General features: G+C 37.1%; 1 protein-coding gene across 1 annotated transcript in view; it reads left to right on the plus strand.

Annotated features, from left to right (window-relative positions):
• Nucleotides 1-19,838, plus strand: part of SLC27A6 (solute carrier family 27 member 6) — a 72,702-nt gene that overhangs the window by 13,452 nt on the left and 39,412 nt on the right. Inside the window, exons 3-4 of the mRNA XM_045837985.1 lie at nucleotides 3,581-3,739; nucleotides 14,671-14,795. Coding sequence (XP_045693941.1) covers nucleotides 3,581-3,739; nucleotides 14,671-14,795 — 284 coding nt within the window. The remainder of the gene's footprint in view (nucleotides 1-3,580; nucleotides 3,740-14,670; nucleotides 14,796-19,838) is intronic.

A 19,838-nucleotide genomic window follows, 5' to 3' on the forward strand; every position in this document is an offset into this window, starting at 1 on the left:
CTATTCTCTCCCTCCACTCATTTCTCTTGTGCAGGCACTTGCTCTCCCCATCATCACATTGATATTGTTTCATCATAAATTTTGACTTGATTGGTATCAGTATTATAACCCGGTAAACACTATCTCTAGCTTAGGTCTATGGTATAATAAAAGTATACTTATTTTCTTTCACATAAAATTCCCTCCAACCTAGAATTAATCACTGTTTTTTTCTTGTTTGCTTGCTTAGGTTCCTATACACCTAAAACTGGTTCCTACTCACCCCTTCCTCAAAAAGGTTTGATATTAGAAAGACAGTGTATTGTATCAAGCCCATGTTTTCATATACCTCTTCCCCAGAACCTTCCTCCTCTATTTCAGCCTTGATGAGTTACTCTCTTACAGCCCTGGGTTCATTCTTCACCAGCTTCCTGGGAATTCCCTTCGACTCTTCTTTTTCCTGATCCCCTAATTCCTAGACCCTAAGTTTGTCTCCTGATTTACTTTTTTTTTTATCATTGTCCTGCTATCAGATAAAGAGTGTTTAGAAGGTAAGTTTGAGTCCTCACATGTCTGAAAATGTCTTTTTTTTTCTACCCTTACACTTATTTGTATAAAATTCTAGGTTAGAAAAGATTTTTTTTTGCAGAAGTTTGAAGACATGTTCTAATACCTTCTGACTTTCAGCATACATATTGAGTATTCTTTTTCTTTCTGATTTCTCATCCTATATGTGCAAACTGGTATTCTTTTTTTTTCCTTTGGGCATTTTTAGAATTTTTTATGAGTTTTTATTAGTCTATAACATCATAATGACTTGTACTAGGACTGCTGTAAATTGTTCTTTTGCTGGGAAATTTGTAGGCCTTTTTAGTCTAGAAACTCAGATCTTACAATTCTAGTTACTTGAAAAAAAATTTTTTAATTCTACTGTACGTTCCCTTCTCTTTCCTTTTTTATTTCTGTTCTTTCTCCCCATTGTTTGTTTATTCTTTCTCCCTCACTTGTTTGTTTATTCATTTATCTTTGGAACTCTAACTTTTTGAAGATTGGCCCTCCTGGATGGAGTTATTTATTTTGTATTTTTTTGTATCCCATTTTTCTATCCCATTTTTCTCCTTTATCTTTCAATTTACTTTTTGAGAGATTTATCTTCTAACTCTTGTGCTTCCTGAATATTCCTCTCTTTGTTATCTTTGTATATTGACATTCTATAGCCTCATCTCTCTTAGAATATTAATTATAATAATTTTTTTGAAAATTTGAGTCCTGGTTGCTCAGTGGATTGAGCGCGGGCTGCCAACCAAAGCATCGCAGGTTTGATTCCCAGTCAGGGCACACGCCTGGGTTGCAGGCCATGGCCCCCAGCAACCACACATTGATGTTTCTCTCTCTCTCTCTCTCTTTCTCCCTCCCTTCCCTCTCTAAAAATAAATAAATAAAATCTTTAAAAAAATTTGTTCTATCTTGTCTTTATTTTCCTCATCATCCTTTTGTTTTGGGTTTGTATTGGTCTTCAATCTTTACCCTAGAGAATTACCTCAAATATCTATTGATTTTGGGCTGACAGTTAATATTTAAAGTACAGACACCAGAACACAAACACACAAAACATGCCCTATCCTGACTAGATGAGCTCAGTGTGCCTACGTGGGCCTGGTGGACTGACTGGTGTCATTGTCCAGGACACTTTGTTGGGGGGTTCATGACTGTCAGTGCCTTTCAGTTTTTACTATTCTGAGCTATGTGGAGTCCTCAGATGAGAATCTGGAAGGGTAAACCTAGTCAAGGGTTAAAAAGGAGCTGGAGGAGTGTGCAGACTTTCTCTTATTCTCCATCTGTCCAGTCTCTCTTCTTCCTGCTATTTCCAGAGTCACCTTTTGCAGAGAATAAATTTGAGATCTACCAGGGGAGAAGAAGCAATCCTGAGCTGTAGTTTATTTTTATTTTTATTCTTTTGCATTTTAAAACAAATATCAAAAGTATATGTTGAGCCCTGGCTGGTGTGGTTCAGCGAATTAAGTGCTGACCTGAGAACCAAAGGGCCACCAGTTCAATTCCCAGTTAGGAATGAGAAGCAATATGCCTGGGTTGCAGGCCAGGTCCCCAGCAGGGGATGTGCAAGAAGCAACCACACATTGATGTATCTCTTCTTCTCTTTCTCCCTCCCTTCCCCTCTCTCTAAAAATAAATAAATAAAACCTTTTAAAAAAGTATATATTGATATTCTTGCAAAATTAGTTTGTGAATGATTTTATTATACAGAAAGAAATATGAATATCTTCTCATAGCCTAAAGTCCTGAGCACTATGAGATCTTGTTGAGAGCAGCACAGAGCAACATACAGAATTAGGCACACAGACAATGTCATGCTTTATGGATGTAAAGCTATCAAAGAGTGTAACAAAATCACATTGAGTTCAGTAAGGATTTAATTGACATTTTAATAAAACACATTTATCTCTTTCTCTCTCTCTCGCTCTCTCTCTAACATAAACTGATATTTTGCAACTCAAAACCTAGAGCTGAATTAAGTGATTGTAATGGTAAAAATATGAGAACTTACAATACTATGCCACCTAATATCATAAAAATCACTTGATTTTCACCACCACCAACATTGCATTGATAATGAAGGAGGTGTTGGTGCAAGTTAGCAAGTGAGGCTTTGAAAAGTTACACAATGAGAGTAGAGTCTGCTCATAGGCCCTTTCGGCAGGTTATAAGGGAACTCTTTGGATGATGTTGAATATTACCTAGCAACCCTTATTACTGCCAAGTCCTGTTTGCCCAAGATCACGAAAAGATTATATTCCAGACCCAGGAACAAATTCAGAGCATCTCTGAATAAGAAAAGAATTGAGGTCAGTTTTCATACCATTTATATCTTTTTGACTAGGGAGGTTATGTAATAACTTGATGAACAAAGGTTAAAAGTTACATAGACTCCCTTTTCTATGTCCTTGAGGTAATTGCTTCATAAACAGAACTTTTGAAACTCCCTATTTATAGTTCCATAACTATCTTTTACTCTATGAGGTACCTGGTAGTCAACTTTCTGAGCCTCTGTGGGATTTTCTGGGGGAAATCACCTTTCTTCAAGGCTTCACCTCAGTTTTCAGCTCTTTGAATGGGTGGTGTCAGTTGTCCATCTGCTTTGCTAAATTTTGTTGCTGTCATCTCTAATTCCATTCTTTTTGTTTTGAGGGTCCATGTGTGTATTCAGTCTGCCAACTTCCAGTTCTGTAATTGCCATTGGCCTTGGTTAGGTGGCCTCAAGCATGTCTAGTAATCCTAACACTTTTGTATCTTTATTTTCATATTGTACAGTAATTTTACTTTAAATTATTCAATAGGCTATTTTATTTATTGCAAATGCATCTGAAATTGCATGTTGGTTGTAATTATTGAACTGTCTGTGCACTGTATGTAACAAGCATTTTTAAGCTATTGTATATAAGTGGAAAGGGTATTAGAAGTGTAACTGTGCTATTATTTCAATAAAGACCTCTTGATACCTAAAGAAAAAGAGGAATGTCTAGAAAAGGCTGGACTTGATTTCTGTTACATATTACATATGTATTTTTTTCTTTACTTCTAGGTCTACCAAAAGCAGCTGTGATTACTCAGCTACAAGCTTTAAAGGGTTCAGCTGGATTGTGGGCTTTTGGTTGTACTACGGACGATATCATTTATATAACCCTTCCTCTGTATCATAGCTCAGGATCTCTCCTGGGAATTGGTGGATGTATTGAGTTAGGTAAGTTTTTATTTTGTTTATAATAAGTTTTGAAAATGCCTAATAATTAGAACTCATGTTTTTAAAGTTTTAAACTATACCAGTAGAATTCAGAATGATTGTGTGTGTATTATATAATCATACCACTTAATTAATTGTACAATTTATTAAAACTGCACAATTTCATTACATATTCAGTATATTCCTTTTTTCTAATTTTGATAAATTTATTTTATTTTTTTTGTATTTTTCCATTACCATTTAGTCTCCTTACACCTCCCTTCCTTCCACAATCACCACAGTGTTGTCCATGTCCATGAGTCCTTTTTGCTCAGTGGCTCCACCCCCTCACCTCACCCCTGCCTTAACTGTCATCCTGTTCTCTATGAGTCTGTCTCTGTTTTGCTTATTAGTTCAGTTTGTTCATTAGATTCCACATATGAATAAAATCATATGGTATTTGTCTTTCTCTGACTGGCCTAGCATAATATTCTCCAGGTCCATCCATGCTATCACAAAGGGTAAAACTTTCTTCTTTTTATGGCCAAGTAGTATTCCACTGTGTAAATGTCCCATAGTTGTTTTATCCGCTCATCTACTGATGGACATTTGGGCTGCCTCCATGTCGTGGTGATTGTAAATAACACTGGAACAAACATAAAAGTGCTTTTGTTCTTTCAAATTAGTGTTTTCGATTCCTTCGGATACATTCCCAGAGATGGGAATGCTGGGTCAAAAGGCAGATCCATTTTTAATTTCTTGAGGTATCTCCATACTGCTTTCCACAGTGGCTGCACCAGTCTGCATTCCCATCAACAGTGCAAAAGAGTTCCCGTTTCTCTACATCCTTACCAGAAACTGTTGTTGGTTGATTTACTGATGATAGTCATTCTGACACGTGTTAGATGATTGGTAATATTGAGCATCTTTTCATATGTCTATTGGCCATCTGTAAGTCCCCTTTGGAGACATATTTCTTCAGGTCCTTTGCCCATTTTTTAATTGGGTTTTTTTTTTGGTGATGAGTTTTGTAAGTTCTTTATAAACTTTGAATATTAACCCCTTATGAGATATATCAGCAAATATGTTCTCAAATTCTGTGGGTTACCTTTTTAGTTTGTTGATGTCTTCCTTTGCTATGCAAAACTTTTTTAGTTTGATGTGGTCCCATTTGTTTAATTTTTCTTTTGTTTCCCTTGCCTGGGGAAATATATCATAAAATATTGCTACAAACAATGTCTGAAGATTTTGCTGCCAATGTTTTCTTCTAGGATCTTTATAGTTTTAGATATAACATTTAAGACTAGTCCATTTTGAATTTATTTTTGTGTGTGGTATAAGAAGGTGGTCTAGTTTCATTTTTCTGTGCATATCTTCCAATTTTCCCAGCACCATTTATTGAATAAACTATCATTAGCTGATTGCATGTGTTTACTTCCTCTGTTGAATGTTAATTGGCTATAAAGTGGTGGGTTTATTTCTGGACTCTCTAGTCTGTTCCATTGATCTGTGTGTCTGTGTTCATGCCAGTACCATGCTATTTTGATTATTTTGACCTTATAGTATAGTTTGATATTAGGTAGCATGATTCCCCCAACTTTGTTCTTCTTTCTCAGAATCGCTATTGCTATGTGGGGCCTTTTGTGGTTCCATATAAATTTTTGAAATATTTGTTCTATTTCTGTGATATGCATCATTGGTATCTTGATAGAAATGTGTTGAATCTATAGATTGCTTTGGGTAGTATGGACATTTTAATAATGTAAATTCTTCCTATCCATGAACATGGTAGGTGCTTCCACTTATTTGTATGTTCTTCAGTTTCTTTCTTCAGTGTCTTATAATTTTCCAAGTATAGTCTTTTACATCCTTGGTTAGGTTTATTTCTAGATATTGAATTCTTTTTGAAGCAATTGTAAATGGGATTGTTTTCTTAATTTCTCTTTCTGTTAGTTCATTATTGGTATATAAAAATGCAACTGATTTCTGGATATTGATTTTGTATCCTGCTACTTTGCTGAATTCATTTCTTAGTTTTAGTAGTTTCTTGGTGGGATCTTTGGGATTTTCTTTTTTTTATATATATATTTTTTCCAGAGATTTATTGTTCTTATTTTTTCTTTCTTTTTTCCTATTTTATTGATTATGCTATTACAGTTGTCCCATTTCCCCCCTTCACTCCCCTCCACCCTGTACACCCTCTCCCACCCACTTCCCCCACTTTAGTTCATGCCCATGTGTCATAAGTTCTTTAGCTTCTACATTTCTCATACTATTCTTACCTTCCCCTATCTATTTTCAACCTACAATCTATGCTACTTATTCTCTGTACCTCTTCCCCCTCTCTCCTCCTCCCACTCCCCTGTTGATACCCCTCCATGCGATCTCCATTTCTGTGGTTCTGTTCCTGTTTTAGTTGTTTGCTTAGTTTGTTTTTGTTTTTGTTTTTGTTTTAGGTGTGGTTGTTAATAATTGTGAGTTTACTGTCATTTTACTGTACATGTTTTTTATCTTCTTTTTCTTAGATAAGTCCCTTTGATATTTTATATAATAAGGGCTTGGTGATGATGAACTCCTTTAACTTGACCTTATCTGGGAAGCACTTTATCTGCCCTTCCATTCTAAATGAGAGCTTTGCTGGATAGAGTAATCTGGGATATAATGGTCCTTGTCTTTCATGACTTGGAATACTTCTTTCCAGCCCCTTCTTGCCTATAAGGTCTCTTTTGAGAAATCAGCTGACAGACTAATGGGAACTACTTTGTAGGTAACTGTCTCCTTTGCTCTTGCTGCTTCTAGGATTCTCTCCTTCATTTTAATTTTGGGCAATGTAATTATGATGTGCCTTGGTGTGTTCCTTCCTGGGTCCAACTTCTTTGGGACTCTCTGAGCTTCCTGGACTTCCTGGAAGTCTATTTCCTTTGCCAGAATGGGGAAGTTCTCCTTTATTATTTGTTCAAATACATTTTCAATCTGTTGCTCTACCTCCTCTCCTTCTGGTACCCCTATAATTCGGATGTTGGAACATTTAAAGATGTCCTGAAGGTTCCTAAGCTTCTCCTCATTTTTTTGAATTCTTATTTCTCCATTCTTCCCTGATTGGTTGTTTTTTTCTTCCTTCTGGTCCACTCTGTTTTTTTAAGTCCCATTTCCTTCTCATCACTATTGGTTCTCTGTGCATTTTCCTTCATCTCTTTTATGGTAACCTGCATTTCTTCATCTAATTTGCACCCAAAATCAACCAATTCTGTGAGCTTCCTGATCACCATTGTTTTGAACTGTGCATCTGATAGATTAGCTATCTCTTGGTCGCTCAAAAGGATGAGTTCTGGGACACTGATTTGTTCTTCTGTTTGAGCCATCTCTCTCTCTCTTTTTTTTTTTTTGGTCTGGTCGCTCCTGTTACAGTGAGGGGCGGAGACTTAGGTGTTCACCAAGGCTGGGCACCCCAGTCTCTAGATTGTGATGTTGTATTTGGGGGCGGGGTCGAGAGGGAACAATGGCGGTAGCTCTGGTCTCTGTGGGACCTCAGTCCCTTCTCTGGGATCTTGGGTTGCGCGCTCTGCCCTGCTCCACAACTGCCGCCTCACTGGGTCTGCCAGCTGCTGCTTGCATACTCAGGGTCAACCCGCTGCGATCTTGCGCACCCCTGATGCCTTAAATGCCCCCGGTTGCTTTATGCGCCCAATTCTCCCTGTTTTCCCCGCCTCAACTTGTGCTGGGCTGCTCGTCTCCGCCCCTCCTACCGGTCTGGATGAACGGGTCTGCTTCAACTTCTTGGCTGTCTGACTTCCATTCAGATAAATTTTCTGTCAGTTATGGGTGTTATTCTGCCTCTAAATTGTTATTGTTCCAATTTTGGTTGTGCGTGGAGGTATGGTGCATCCACCTATGCCTCCATCTTGGCCGGAAGTCCGGGATTTTCTATGTACAGTATCATGTAATCTGTAAATAATGATGGTTTAACTTTCTCCTTTCCATTTGCATGCCTTTAATTTCTTCCTCTTGTCTCATTGCTGTGGCTAGGACTTCCAGTACGATGTTGAATGAGAGAGGTGAAAGTGGACATACCTGTCTTCTTCCCAATCCTAAGAGAAACACTTGTAGTTTTTCCCATTGAGTATGATGCTGGCAGTGGGTTTGTCATATACGGCCTTTATTATGTTTAGGTATATTTCCTCTATTCTCACTTTGCTGTGAGTGTTTATTACAAATGGTGCTGGATTTTATCAAAAGCTTTTTCTTCATCTATTGATATGTTCATGTGGTTTTTATATTTTATTTTGTTTATGCGATGAGTCACATTTATTGATTTGTGAATGTACCAACCTTGCATTCCCAGTATAAATCCCAGTTGATCATGGTGTATGATGTTTCTGATGCATTGCTGTATTTGCTTTGCTAATATTTTGTTGAGGTTTTTAGCATCTATGTTCATCAAGGATATTGACCTATAATTTTCTTTTTCTGTAGTGTCTTTATCTGGCATTGGAATTAGGATAACGCTGGCCCTCAGAAAATGAACTTATAGGCCTTACTTCTTCTTGAATTATTTAAAATAGAGAAGGAGAGGTATTAGTTCTTCTCAGAATGTTTGGTAAAATTCATGTGTAAAGCCATCTGGTTCAAAGCTTTTGTTTGTTGGGAGTTTTTGACTACTGTTCCGATTTCACTAGATATAATCTGTCTATTAAGGTTCTCTGATTCTTCCTGATTTAGTTTTGGAAGACTGTATGTTTCTAGGAGTTTATTCATTTCATCCAGGTTGTCTAGTTTGTTGGCATACAGTTGTTCATAATACTTTCTTACAATCCTTTCTATTTATTTGTTGTCAATTACTATTTCTCCTCTTTCAGTTCTGATTTTATTTATTTGGGTCATCTCTCTTCTTTTCATGATGAGTCTCGTTAAAGGTTTGTCAATTTTGTTTATCTTTGCAAAGAACCAGCTCTTGGATACATGATCTTTTTTATCTTTTTTTAGACTCTATTTCATTTATATCAGCTCTGATATTTATTACTTCCTTCTTTCTACTCACTTTGGGCTTTGTTTATTGTTCTTTTTCAGGTTCTTTTAAGTGCTAAGTTAGATTGTTTATTTGAGCTTTTTCTTATTTTGAGATGGGCTTGTAATGCTATGAATTTCCCTCTTAGTATTGCTGTCCCAGTGTCCCACAGATTTTGAATTGTTGTGCCATTGTTTTCACTGGTTTCAAGGTATCTTTTATTTTCTTTCTTGATCTTGTTGACTCACTCATTTTTTAACAATATCTAGCCCTGGCTGGCGTAGCTCAGTGGATTGAGCATGGGCTGTGAACCAAAGTGTTGCAGGTTCGATTCCCAGTCGGGGTACATACCTGGGTTGCAGGCCATGACCCCCAGCAACCGCACATTGATGTTTCTCTCTCTCTCTCTCTTTCTCCATTCCCTCTCTAAAAATAAATTAATTAATTAAATATTTTTTTAAAAAAACAATATCTTATTTAGCTTCCATGTCTTTGGGTGTTTTTCAGTTATCTGCTTGTGATTGATTTCTAGTGTTATAGCACTGTGGTCAGAGAATATGCTTGGTATGATTTCAATCTTCTAAAATTTATTAAGACTTCCTTTGTATCCTAACTGTGGTCTATCTTAGAAAATGTTCCATGTGCACTTAAAAAGCACATATATTCTGCTGCTTTAGGGTGAAATGCCCTGAAGATAACAATTAAATCCATTTAATCTAGTGTGTTGTTCAAGGCTGCTATCTCCATGTTGATTTTCTTCTTGAAAATCTACCCATTTAAGTCAATGGGGTGTTAAAATCCTGCACTATGACTGTGTTTCTGTCAATCTCTCCCTTTATGTCCATCAAAATTTGCTTCACATATTCAGGTGCTCCTATGTTGGGTGTGTAAATGTTTACTAGGGTTATAGCCTCTTGTTGGATTGTTCCCTTTGTCATTATATAGTGTCCTTCTTTGTCTCTTACTATAGCCATGCTTTTAAAGTCTGTTTTGTCAGAAATAAGTATTGCTACCCCAGCCATTTTTTCCTTTCTATTTTCATAAAATATCTTTTTATATCCTTTTACTTTTGGTCTGTGTATATCTTTTGATCTGAGGTGGGGTCGTAGAGGCAGCATATACATGAGTGTTATTTTGTTAATCCATTCAGCTACCCTCTGTCTTTTGGTTGGAGCATTTAAGCCATTTACATTTAAGGTGATGATTGATAGATACGTATTTAGTGCCATTAATTGTTAGAATATTTTCTCGTTTTTTTTTTTCATTCTCCTTTTCTTCTTCTTCTTCTTGTTAGAGCAAGCCCTGTAACATTTGTTCATTCTGGTTTTGTGTTAACAAACTCCTTTACTTTTTCTTGTCTGGGAAGCTCCTTTTTCTCCTTCAGTTTTAAATGATAGCCTTGTTTGTAGGTCTCTGCTTTTCATCTCCATGAATATTTCATGCCATTCCCTTCCAGCCTGAAATGTTTCTATTGAGAAATTAGATGACAGTCTAATTGTTGACCTGCTTTTCTCTTGTAGCTTTTAAAGATTCTCTCCTTGTCTTTAAGCCTTGTCATTTTAATTATGCTGTGTCTTGGTATGGGCTTCTTTGGGTCCAACTTGTTTGGGACTCTCTGAGCTTTCTGGACTTGTGTGTCTTTACTTCACCAGATTAGGGATGTTTTCAGTCATTATTTCTTCAGATAAGTTCTCGATCTCTTGCTCACTCTTTTCTCTTTCTGGTATTCCCATGATGTGGGTGTTGTTACACTTCATGTTGTCTGAAATGTTTCTTAAGCTTTCCTTATTTTTTAAAATTCTTTTTTCATTTCTTTTTTCAAAATTTTCTTGTAAGAAGTAAATTTCTTATCTTTTTAATAATATATTTTATTGATTATGCTATTCCAGTTGTCCCAATTTTTCCCCCTTGGATCCATCACCCAGTACCTCCGTTTTCTCCATCATCCCCTCCCTTAGTTTATGTCCATGGATCATGCATATAAGTTCTTTGACCACTATATTTCCTACACTGTTCTTACCATCCCCCTATTTTGTACCTACCAATTTGTACTTTTTTAATCCCTGCACCTCTTCCCTTATTTTCCCTTTCCCCCTCCTAGCTGATAACCCTCCAAATGATCTCCATATCTATGGTTCTAATTCCATTCTGTTTGTCTGCTTAGTTTGTGTTTTAGATTTAGTTGTTGATAGTTGTTAATTTGTTGCCATTTTATTGTTCATAGTTTTGATCTTCTTTTTCTTAATTAAGTCTCTTTAACATTTCATGTAATAATGGCTCGGTGATAATAAACTCCTTTAACTTTACCTTATCTGGGAAGCACTTCATCTGCCCTTCAATTCTAAATTATAGCTTTGCTGGATAGAGTAATGGAGGTTGTAGGTCCTGGCTTTTCATCACTTTGAATACTTCTTGCCAGTCCCTTCTTGCCTGTAAGATTTCTTTTGAGACATCAGCTTACAGTCTTATGGGAACTCCTTTGTAGGTAATTGTCTGTCTTTTTTCTTGCTGCATTTAAGATTCTCTATTCATCTTTAGTCTTTGGCATTTTAATTATGATGTGTCTCAGTGTGTTCATCTTTGGGTCCAACTTGTTTGGGTCTCTCTGTGCTTCCCGGAGTTGTATGCCTATTTCCTTCACCAATTTAGGGAAGTTTTCTTTCATTATTTATTTAAATAAGTTTTCAATTTCTTGCTCTTTCTCTTATCCTTCTAGCACCCCTATGATTTGGATATTGATACATCTGGAGATGTCCCAGAGGCCCCTTATTCTCTCCTTGTTTTTTTGAAATCTCTTTTTGCTGTTCTAATTGAATGCATTTTTCTTCTTTATGTTCCCTGGTTTTGGTTTGATTCTTGACTTCATTCCCTCCACTTTTGGTTCCCTGTAGGTTTTTCTTAATTTCACTTAATGCCAACTTCATTTCTACATGATTCTTGGCTGTTGCAGTACCCAGTGATTTATTTCAGCATCCTGATAACCAGTGTTTTGAACTCTGCATCAAATAGGTTGCATATCTCCATTTCATTTAGTTCTTTTTTTTGGAGTTTTATTCTGTTCTTTCATGTAATAATTTGGGCCATATTTCTTTGTCTCCTGATTTCGGCAGCCTCCCTGTGTTTGTTTTTGTGTATTAGATCAAGCTGCTTTGACTCTCTGCTTTAGTAGTGTGACCTATTATAGCAAAGGCACATGTAAATTGTTTTGTGGCCTTAGGTAATCACCAAGGTGAGACAACCCATTTCACTACTTTGTGGCTCTCTATGGGGGAGGGCTGAGAGAGGGGACAAGGATGATGCCTGGCCTGTAGTGATTACCTGGGAGAAAGCTGTCTTCTCGCATTTGCCCTGTTGCCAGTCAATTCACTTTCTCCCCTTCTCTCCATCTGCCACTTGTGCCCTTCCAGCTGTTTCCCTGGCGCTGAATCCTAGAGGGGGTAGGTTCTGCATAAATCCTGAGACCTTTGTGGGTTCTTTAAGAGGACTTTCCTGAGAAACCTTCAGTTTCTGCCACCACCCCAAACCCCAGAGGTTTTACAGCCAGAAGTTATGGGGACTTTTCTTCCTGGCACTGGAACCCTGGGCTTGATGGTCCGTTCTTGGACTGGGATCACTTGCTCCCAGTGTATCCCTCCCCATTCTTATCCACCGGACAAGAATGTGGGACCACTTTTCCCACCATCTCTCTGTGACACTCTCCATCTCCACCTCTCTGCATCTCCACTTCTCCTACCCGTTTGGATGGATGTAGCTTCTTTAAATCCTTGGTTGTCAGACTTCCATACAGCTTGATTTTCTGAGAATTCTGGGTGATATTTGTTTTGTCATCTAGTTGTAATGTTGGCAGTAGTTGTGCTCAGAGGCTAAGTGTGTTTACCTACCCCTCTATCTTGACCAGAAGTCTTAAATTCTTTTTTTCTTTTTGCTGCTGTGCTTGGGTGTTGTTTTCTACATTGCCTTCCAAGACACTGATTAGATCCTCTGCTTCTTCTAACCTACTGTTTATTCCTTCCAGTTTATTTCAGATATTGCATTCTTTACTTTTGACTGATCCTTTTTTATGGGTTCTATGGTTTTTTTCATGCTGTTGAGTATAATCCTTACTCTAAACTCTCTGTATGAATAAATTGCGTGCCTCCATTTCATCTAATTCTTCTTCTGGAGAATTATCTTATTTTTTCATTTGGGGCCAGTTTCTTTGTTTTCCCATTTTGGCTGTTTCTTTATATTTGTTTCAATTATTGGGTTGATCTGTAAAGATTCTGGTGCAGACCTTGTCAGATGCTGCTTGTTACTGGCCCTGTGCAATCTGTTTGGGGCTGTCAGTGATCTGCAGAGTGTGGCTCCCTCTGCTGGGCCTAGTAGTCTGAGCCAGAGGTTTTTCAGCAGTTAGGGCAGTGGCTGAAAGGATGCCACTGCCCGAATTCTATGGCCTGAAAATTTAGCTTTGTATTACACTGGTTTTGTTTTGACATTTTGGAATTTTCTCATGGTTGCTCAGCAGTGGAACGTTGTGCATACACAGTGTATTCCTGAAGTTGAAAGAGTACTGCCCCGGTAATTTGGCCATGCAGATGGTGCTAGCTGTTAACTGGGCTTTCTTCCCCATGTGGTCACTCCACCTTTGATAATCTACCCCCACCTCTTTAAACGGTGAGGAACCTTCCAAGAGAGTGAATGCAGAAACTACGTAGCTCTTAAGGCTTATCTGTGGAAGTGACTTAAATCACTTCATCTGCATTCTGTTGATCAAAGCAAGTGACAAGCCAATCCAGTTTCAATATTTGAAGGGTTGGGAAGTAAACATCATTTCTTGAAGGGAGGAGAAGCAAATTCACATTGCAAAGGTAAATGCATAATAAGCATTGCTGAGGCTATCTTCACAAGCAGTATACCCCAAATACCCAATAAGTCAGTTGGTAGTGCTTGTAACATAGTAAATTCCATTTATAAACATGCTGAGATTATGGGTCCATTACCAGCTGGTCCCAAAATAATATATGAAGAGAGATCATTTACTGTGTTTGATAGGGGAGGTGGGGGTCAAAAAACTGAATTTATTTATAAAAATTTGTGTGTTTACTTACATGTTTAAACTTCAGTCACCTTCAAAGTACTCTCTATTTGATGCAACAGAGCCATTTTTCCACTTTTCAAAACAGTTTTGAACTCACTGATTTTGATGCCTTTTAGTGCTACTGCTGTTTTTTGTTTCACTTCTTCCTCATCAGCAAAACATTTTCCTTTGAGGACTTTTTCCCTGGGGACAAAAAGAATGTTGCTTGGAGTGAGATTGGGTGAATAGTGAGAGTTGGGGACAGGGGTCATGCTGACCATTTTTTGACCAAAAACTGCTGAACACTCAGTGCAATGTGGACAGGTGCCCTCATAAATCACCCATCATGAAATGAGCAAATGCACTGAATGAGTTTTAAAAAAAGATCACCAAAGCCAAATGCAACCTCTCATAACAACACCAGCTGGCACACTGATACAGATGGGTTCCTAAAACACTCACCTCATGGAGGAATCCTATACTACAAGGGGTCCACTCTCCAGAAAATAGTTCTGGTTTTAGCTCCCCTTCATATGTCTAAAGTACTATCAAGTAATTTTATAGAGTAGCATATTTAGAATGTGGTTAACTTTCACGATAAGTAAAGGTAAAGGTCAGTATGTTTTTTTTCTTTCAGTCATATTCATATGACTTACATTGTTGCTAAAGTTAGGTTCTGCAGTCATCAGTGAACTAACTGCCTTACTCTCAACCTCAAGATATGAACTGTAACATTAATGTTTTCAAATGAACTTGATATAAGTGGCCACTGATGGATTGATTATAAAAGCCTTGAAGGTGATAAAGTGACAGAGCAACATCATGTGTGTTTTATCTTAATTCTGCCCTTGAATTTTCTTACCTAGTGTTTCTTTTTGCCTTTCCTCATAGGAGCTACTTGTGTGTTAAAGAAGAAATTCTCAGCAAGCCAATTTTGGAATGACTGCAAAAAGTATAATGTGACTGTGTTTCAATATATTGGAGAAATCTGTCGCTACCTTTGCAAACAACCTAAGGTAAGAGTAATCATTCTCACAGAGAAAAAGTCATTCCAGAAAGAAAAAGTATTGAGAGAAAAAGTGATTTTGTTGGCTTATCCTCCATCTTCTTCCACAACATAGTTTACCTGACTTACACAGATAAAATGACTTACCCCAAGATAAAATGAGTATAAAACAAGTCAGAGAAAATAGGAGAGCTATCCAGGAATGTACTAATACTGTGCTTTATAATGTGGCAGGAAGACAGACCCACAATCCAGCTCACTTCATGTTTGGACTAATTAAACTTTCTGCATACACAGCATACATCTGATGATGAAGTTAGATACATGCTCTGTTTACAGAAACCAATTATTCCAAGGTTGAATTAAATAATCTTTTAAATGAAAACTAACACTGATTGTGCTTGTTTTTCTATTTTTTTCTTTGAATAAGTGATTATATTAGAATATCTTTTTATTTGGGTTTGCTTTGATTTACACTTATCTTCCCCCCAAAGCACTCATTTCCACATAGTTTTATAAATTACCCTCTTTCGAAAGTAAACAGGCAAAGAGAGTTGCCTGAAGTTTGTCTTTATTAATTTGTTTGCTTTTTGCCCTCAGATGTTACTTTTCTTTCCCTGGTATCATTTGTATTTCCAGATGCCTATTTTTTAACTGTCTGATTTCTAAATGTTTTTGAGGCTACAAAGAAGTGATTCAGTAATCAGATTAACACCAGCCCCTTGAAGAATGGTAATAGAAAATGCTTCCCTGTGTGGGCCCGGGCAGCAGAATCTGCTGGCCTACCGCTGGCCTCTGAGAAACACCTTTCCTAGACTAGGACATCTCTCCCTCATCACCTCTGCCATCATCACACCAGCTTAAGGCATGAGAGGGGGCTGGGATATCTTCTCTGGTTGGCTACAGTAAGGAATCCTTTTACCCACAGCGCAGCTGAGACAAGAGTAGAGGCATTTAAATAAAACTTTATTAAAGATATGGGGTTACACAGAGGAAATAAACACAGAAAAGAATGTGAAACTGGATCATCTTACTTAGAAATGCTTTTATTCATTTTAAGCCTCGAATTTAGCAGGGAGACACCTCTTGTCTCGCTCCTGACCGACTTTGTGGCAGAAGCAACCCTTCTTCTTCCCATTTGGTCAGGAGTGCTTCAGATGGCGATGGATTTCCTAGACCCACACCCAAGACAGGGAGTCCCAGAGAAATGTTTTAGGTTATTTTTACCTTTATTCTCTTCAGAAAGACTTTACCAATATCAGGGTTGTGATCTCACCTGAAAAGTCCCAATGGAAGAATTTTCTCTTCTAGTTTTCATTGTATTTTTTGGTGATATGATATCTGGACTAAATTAATTTAAAGAATTAATGTCCTCCAGTAAGATGAAAGCCACCTTCAGTAAAGGACACAGTGGGCACTATCTAATGAACTTCTTCATGACCTTTCTAAACTGTGCCCCCAGCCATTCCTACTTCCTCTTATCCTTTAATAGAAACATTAGCTTTTGCAAGGTTATTTACTCAGTAACTATTTATTGAATGGTTGAATACATGCATTTATTTTCTTCCTAAAATTTCACCATCTTAAGTAATGCTGCAATTACTATCTTTATGCGCTATGGCCAGTATGTGGGTCACAGAAGTGAAGGTCTCAATGGACATGGGTATCTGGGTGGTTTCTATGGAATATTTCTAGATTGCTTTTCAAAGTGGTTGATGTGATTTAGTGTGTCAACAAAGTGGAAATATGCCTAGTGTACCATCTTTCATTAGTACTGGCTGGCATTAAAAATAGGTCTTCCAATTGTGCTAGAGAACTAGATGCTCCTTCAAGCTCCCTCAAAGTCCTTGAGGGAAGAACAGGGAAAATAGGCCAGTCATCGTGGCTCACCCTTTCAAATAGGGTGGATGAAACCCAGTTTCCCTGGGCTTCTAAACAAAATAGTATTTTGTTTTAACAAGGATTGCCGTGGGTTTTTTTTAAAGAATGGGGAAAAGATTATTTAACTTTATTTTTAATTTTATAGAATGCAATAAGCATATTTTAAATTTCTTTATTGAGATTACTGGCTAGGTGGGATAGTGTTCTAGCTATATTTGCCATTTAAAATCTCTTCTGAGTTTTTTGCTCATTTAACTCTGATACATAATGTTTTATCTCATCCATTCGAGCTATTATTTCATAGAAGAAAGATGTTAATAGTTTGTCATGTTTCCTACAAATCTTTTTCCAAGGTGTTTTCCTTTCACTTTTTTATGAAATAAAATATCCTTTTCACCTCTTTGAGTTTGTAATGCACAAATTTTGGAGCAATTAGATAATTTGAGAAAACTGAGAATTGAAAAAGTTCCTGATTGCTTTGAGTTAATTAAATATTTTAATTCTTAGCTACAGTTCTTTGAAGGCAAGACAGTATTTGTGAAATAACCTCTAAGACAAATTGAGGAAGAGTGAAAGAAATATAGCTTGGCCCAAAGGAAAGCTGAATCATTTTTCTGAGCAGAGATGCATTGTGTTACTTAATCCCCTTTGGTGATCTCACACAGAGCGAGGACAAGCAGTTCTTGGCATTAAAGATTAGGAAAAGGAGAGTCATTCTGTTATGACATCTTCTCCCCTCAAGATCTTACTTTTTGCTGTCCAATATTCATTCCTTTCAATGAACTTCTGCAGGGAAGGAGTGGTGTCTGCTGTGCAACCGGAACAGCAGTGGATTCAGGTAGAGCCCAGGAGTGAACAAGTGACATAGTCCACACCCTCAAAGAATGAAAATTGAATGTCTCATAGCTGTGGCTTGAAGCTCCGTAAACATTCACTTAAAATAAATACTTAAGTTAAAGAAAGCAGAAGAAACCCCACATATTTTCTAAATATATCCAGATCTGTTGTCAAACTCAGGGTAAGAAATATATTCCTAAGGAGATCTATCTGCAAGCACACTCACAGTCTGAATTGAGCATTCATATGTAGTTGCATAAAAATGCTCCAGGATTGCCTTTCCTTGGTGGAAAGTGTTTATCCATCCCCCACCGAATCCTGACTTTTTTTCTCATTTTCAAAGCTCCAGTTGCAAAAGTTCCTTTGGCATAAACATTGGATGTGCCTCAAACTGCTGGCAGCAGCACTATCCTTTTAAAAAAGCCAAGGTACTGGCTTTTCTTAGTCACAGGGCAACAGGGTAATTGTTCTCTTTCCGTGAGACTAGGAGAGTAGCTCTCCCCAAATTCTCAATCTTCTGAGTTTTCTACATTACTGAATCAATACCATACAATTCCATTTGGATCTAGTTTTACATTTTCTTAATATTAATGCTGCTTTTAATATTGATAGATGAGGAATATGGTGGAATTCTAGACAGCAGTGATCACCTGCAGTGGGGGAACTCTTGCTGCACAGAGTATACTGTATTTAACTGTGCCCAAGGCAGTCACCAGGGAGCCATACCTAAGGATGTATCTAGAGGTAGGATCATATATGTCATTCATTCCTTCATTCAAGTAATGTCATAGGTTTGAGTATATGGGGAGCACACAAGACAAGATCCCTTTTCTCATGGAATTGACACTCTCATTTGAGAGAAAGAAAACAAACCAGCAAAAACATGAAGACAAGCAATTACAGATAATGACAAGCATTGTGAGAAATAAAACAAGTTGAGGTGATAGAGAATGATAAGTGTTGGGAGTGGGACATTGCTAATTAGATTGAATGATCAGAGAAGATGTGAGTGAAATGGTGACTTGTGAGATGAGGAACAGATAAGACAAGTGGGAACCAGACATGGAAAAGATGGGGGGATTGTACTTGTAACAGAACAGGCTGAAAATTAAGAAGCCACACAGCAAGGAGAGTGTGGCTGATCCACCATGGACCAGATCTTACAGAGCTCGGTAGACCATAGAGAGAAATTTTTATTTGACTTCCATCAGAGCATTTGTGAAAAGATAAAAGCAAATTGGAAAAATATATGCCAATTTGAGATCTATTTTGAAGGAAAGATAACAAAAGGACATGTTAGTTCAGGGATAGGAAGTGAAGAAATGGATAGAATCAAGAATTGATCCCAGATTTTTTGTTCAAACATCTAGGTAGATTTTGAACCATTTGAAGAGATAAGGAAAGTTGAGATTTGAGGAATTAAAATAAACTTCTTTTGGACCCGTTAAGTTTGGTATGTTAATTAGGCACCCAAGTGAAGAAGTTAAATAGGCAGTTGGGTGTACAAATCTGGAGCCCAAAGAGTACAGAGGACATGGTCTAATTAACAAAATGATGCATAGGTGTGATGCCTACTTTTAAAGTTAATATCATACTTTATCACTTAGCCTATATATTTTGTCCATACCTTTTCATGTGGAACACCTACATTTTGGCATTCTAAACATATGGCCCATACTTTTTAATATATGTATTTTAATATATATGTTTTCTGTAAATTATATCCCTTTCCTTTATTCTGTTTTCTTAAAAGCTAAGAAATTCACTGGGAGCCAGAAAGTATCCTTCTGACTCTGTATACTTTCATTAAGGTGTATTAAAACTTTGACAAAGTGGATTATAATCAACTCCCTTTATGAAAAGAGAGATATTTTAAAGCACCTGGATATTTGATAAGTGTTTACTAAATATTGCTTGTTAAAAACCATACAAATTGTACAGTATTTTCATTAGTAAAGTTTAGACAGTCCTGCAGTGAACTCCTGTTTGCTGGGTTTCATGGCATTATGAGATTTTTCATAAGACTTCATTTTGAAAGGACAGCTTTGCTTTACTTTTTCTAATAAAAGCCCACCATTTCTTTCAAGATTTGAGAGTTTTTCTTGTCATATTTAGATAAGATGTGAGAATGAGGAAGATGTTAAAAGTACCAGAGAATAAAATTTCAATAATGTTGACTTGACCTACCTCTCTTGACCTTGTTTCTTTGTTTTACCAGTTATATTTTAATTTTTTATATTTGTTCCTTTTTATTTAATTTATTGGGGTGACACTGGTTACCCAAATTATACAGGTTTCAGGTGCACAGTTCCACAACACATCATCTGTACATTGT

Source organism: Phyllostomus hastatus, unplaced genomic scaffold (assembly GCF_019186645.2).
Source record: "Phyllostomus hastatus isolate PE091 unplaced genomic scaffold, TTU_PhHast_1.1 phas_contig_254, whole genome shotgun sequence".
NCBI classification, from domain to species: domain Eukaryota; kingdom Metazoa; phylum Chordata; class Mammalia; order Chiroptera; family Phyllostomidae; genus Phyllostomus; species Phyllostomus hastatus.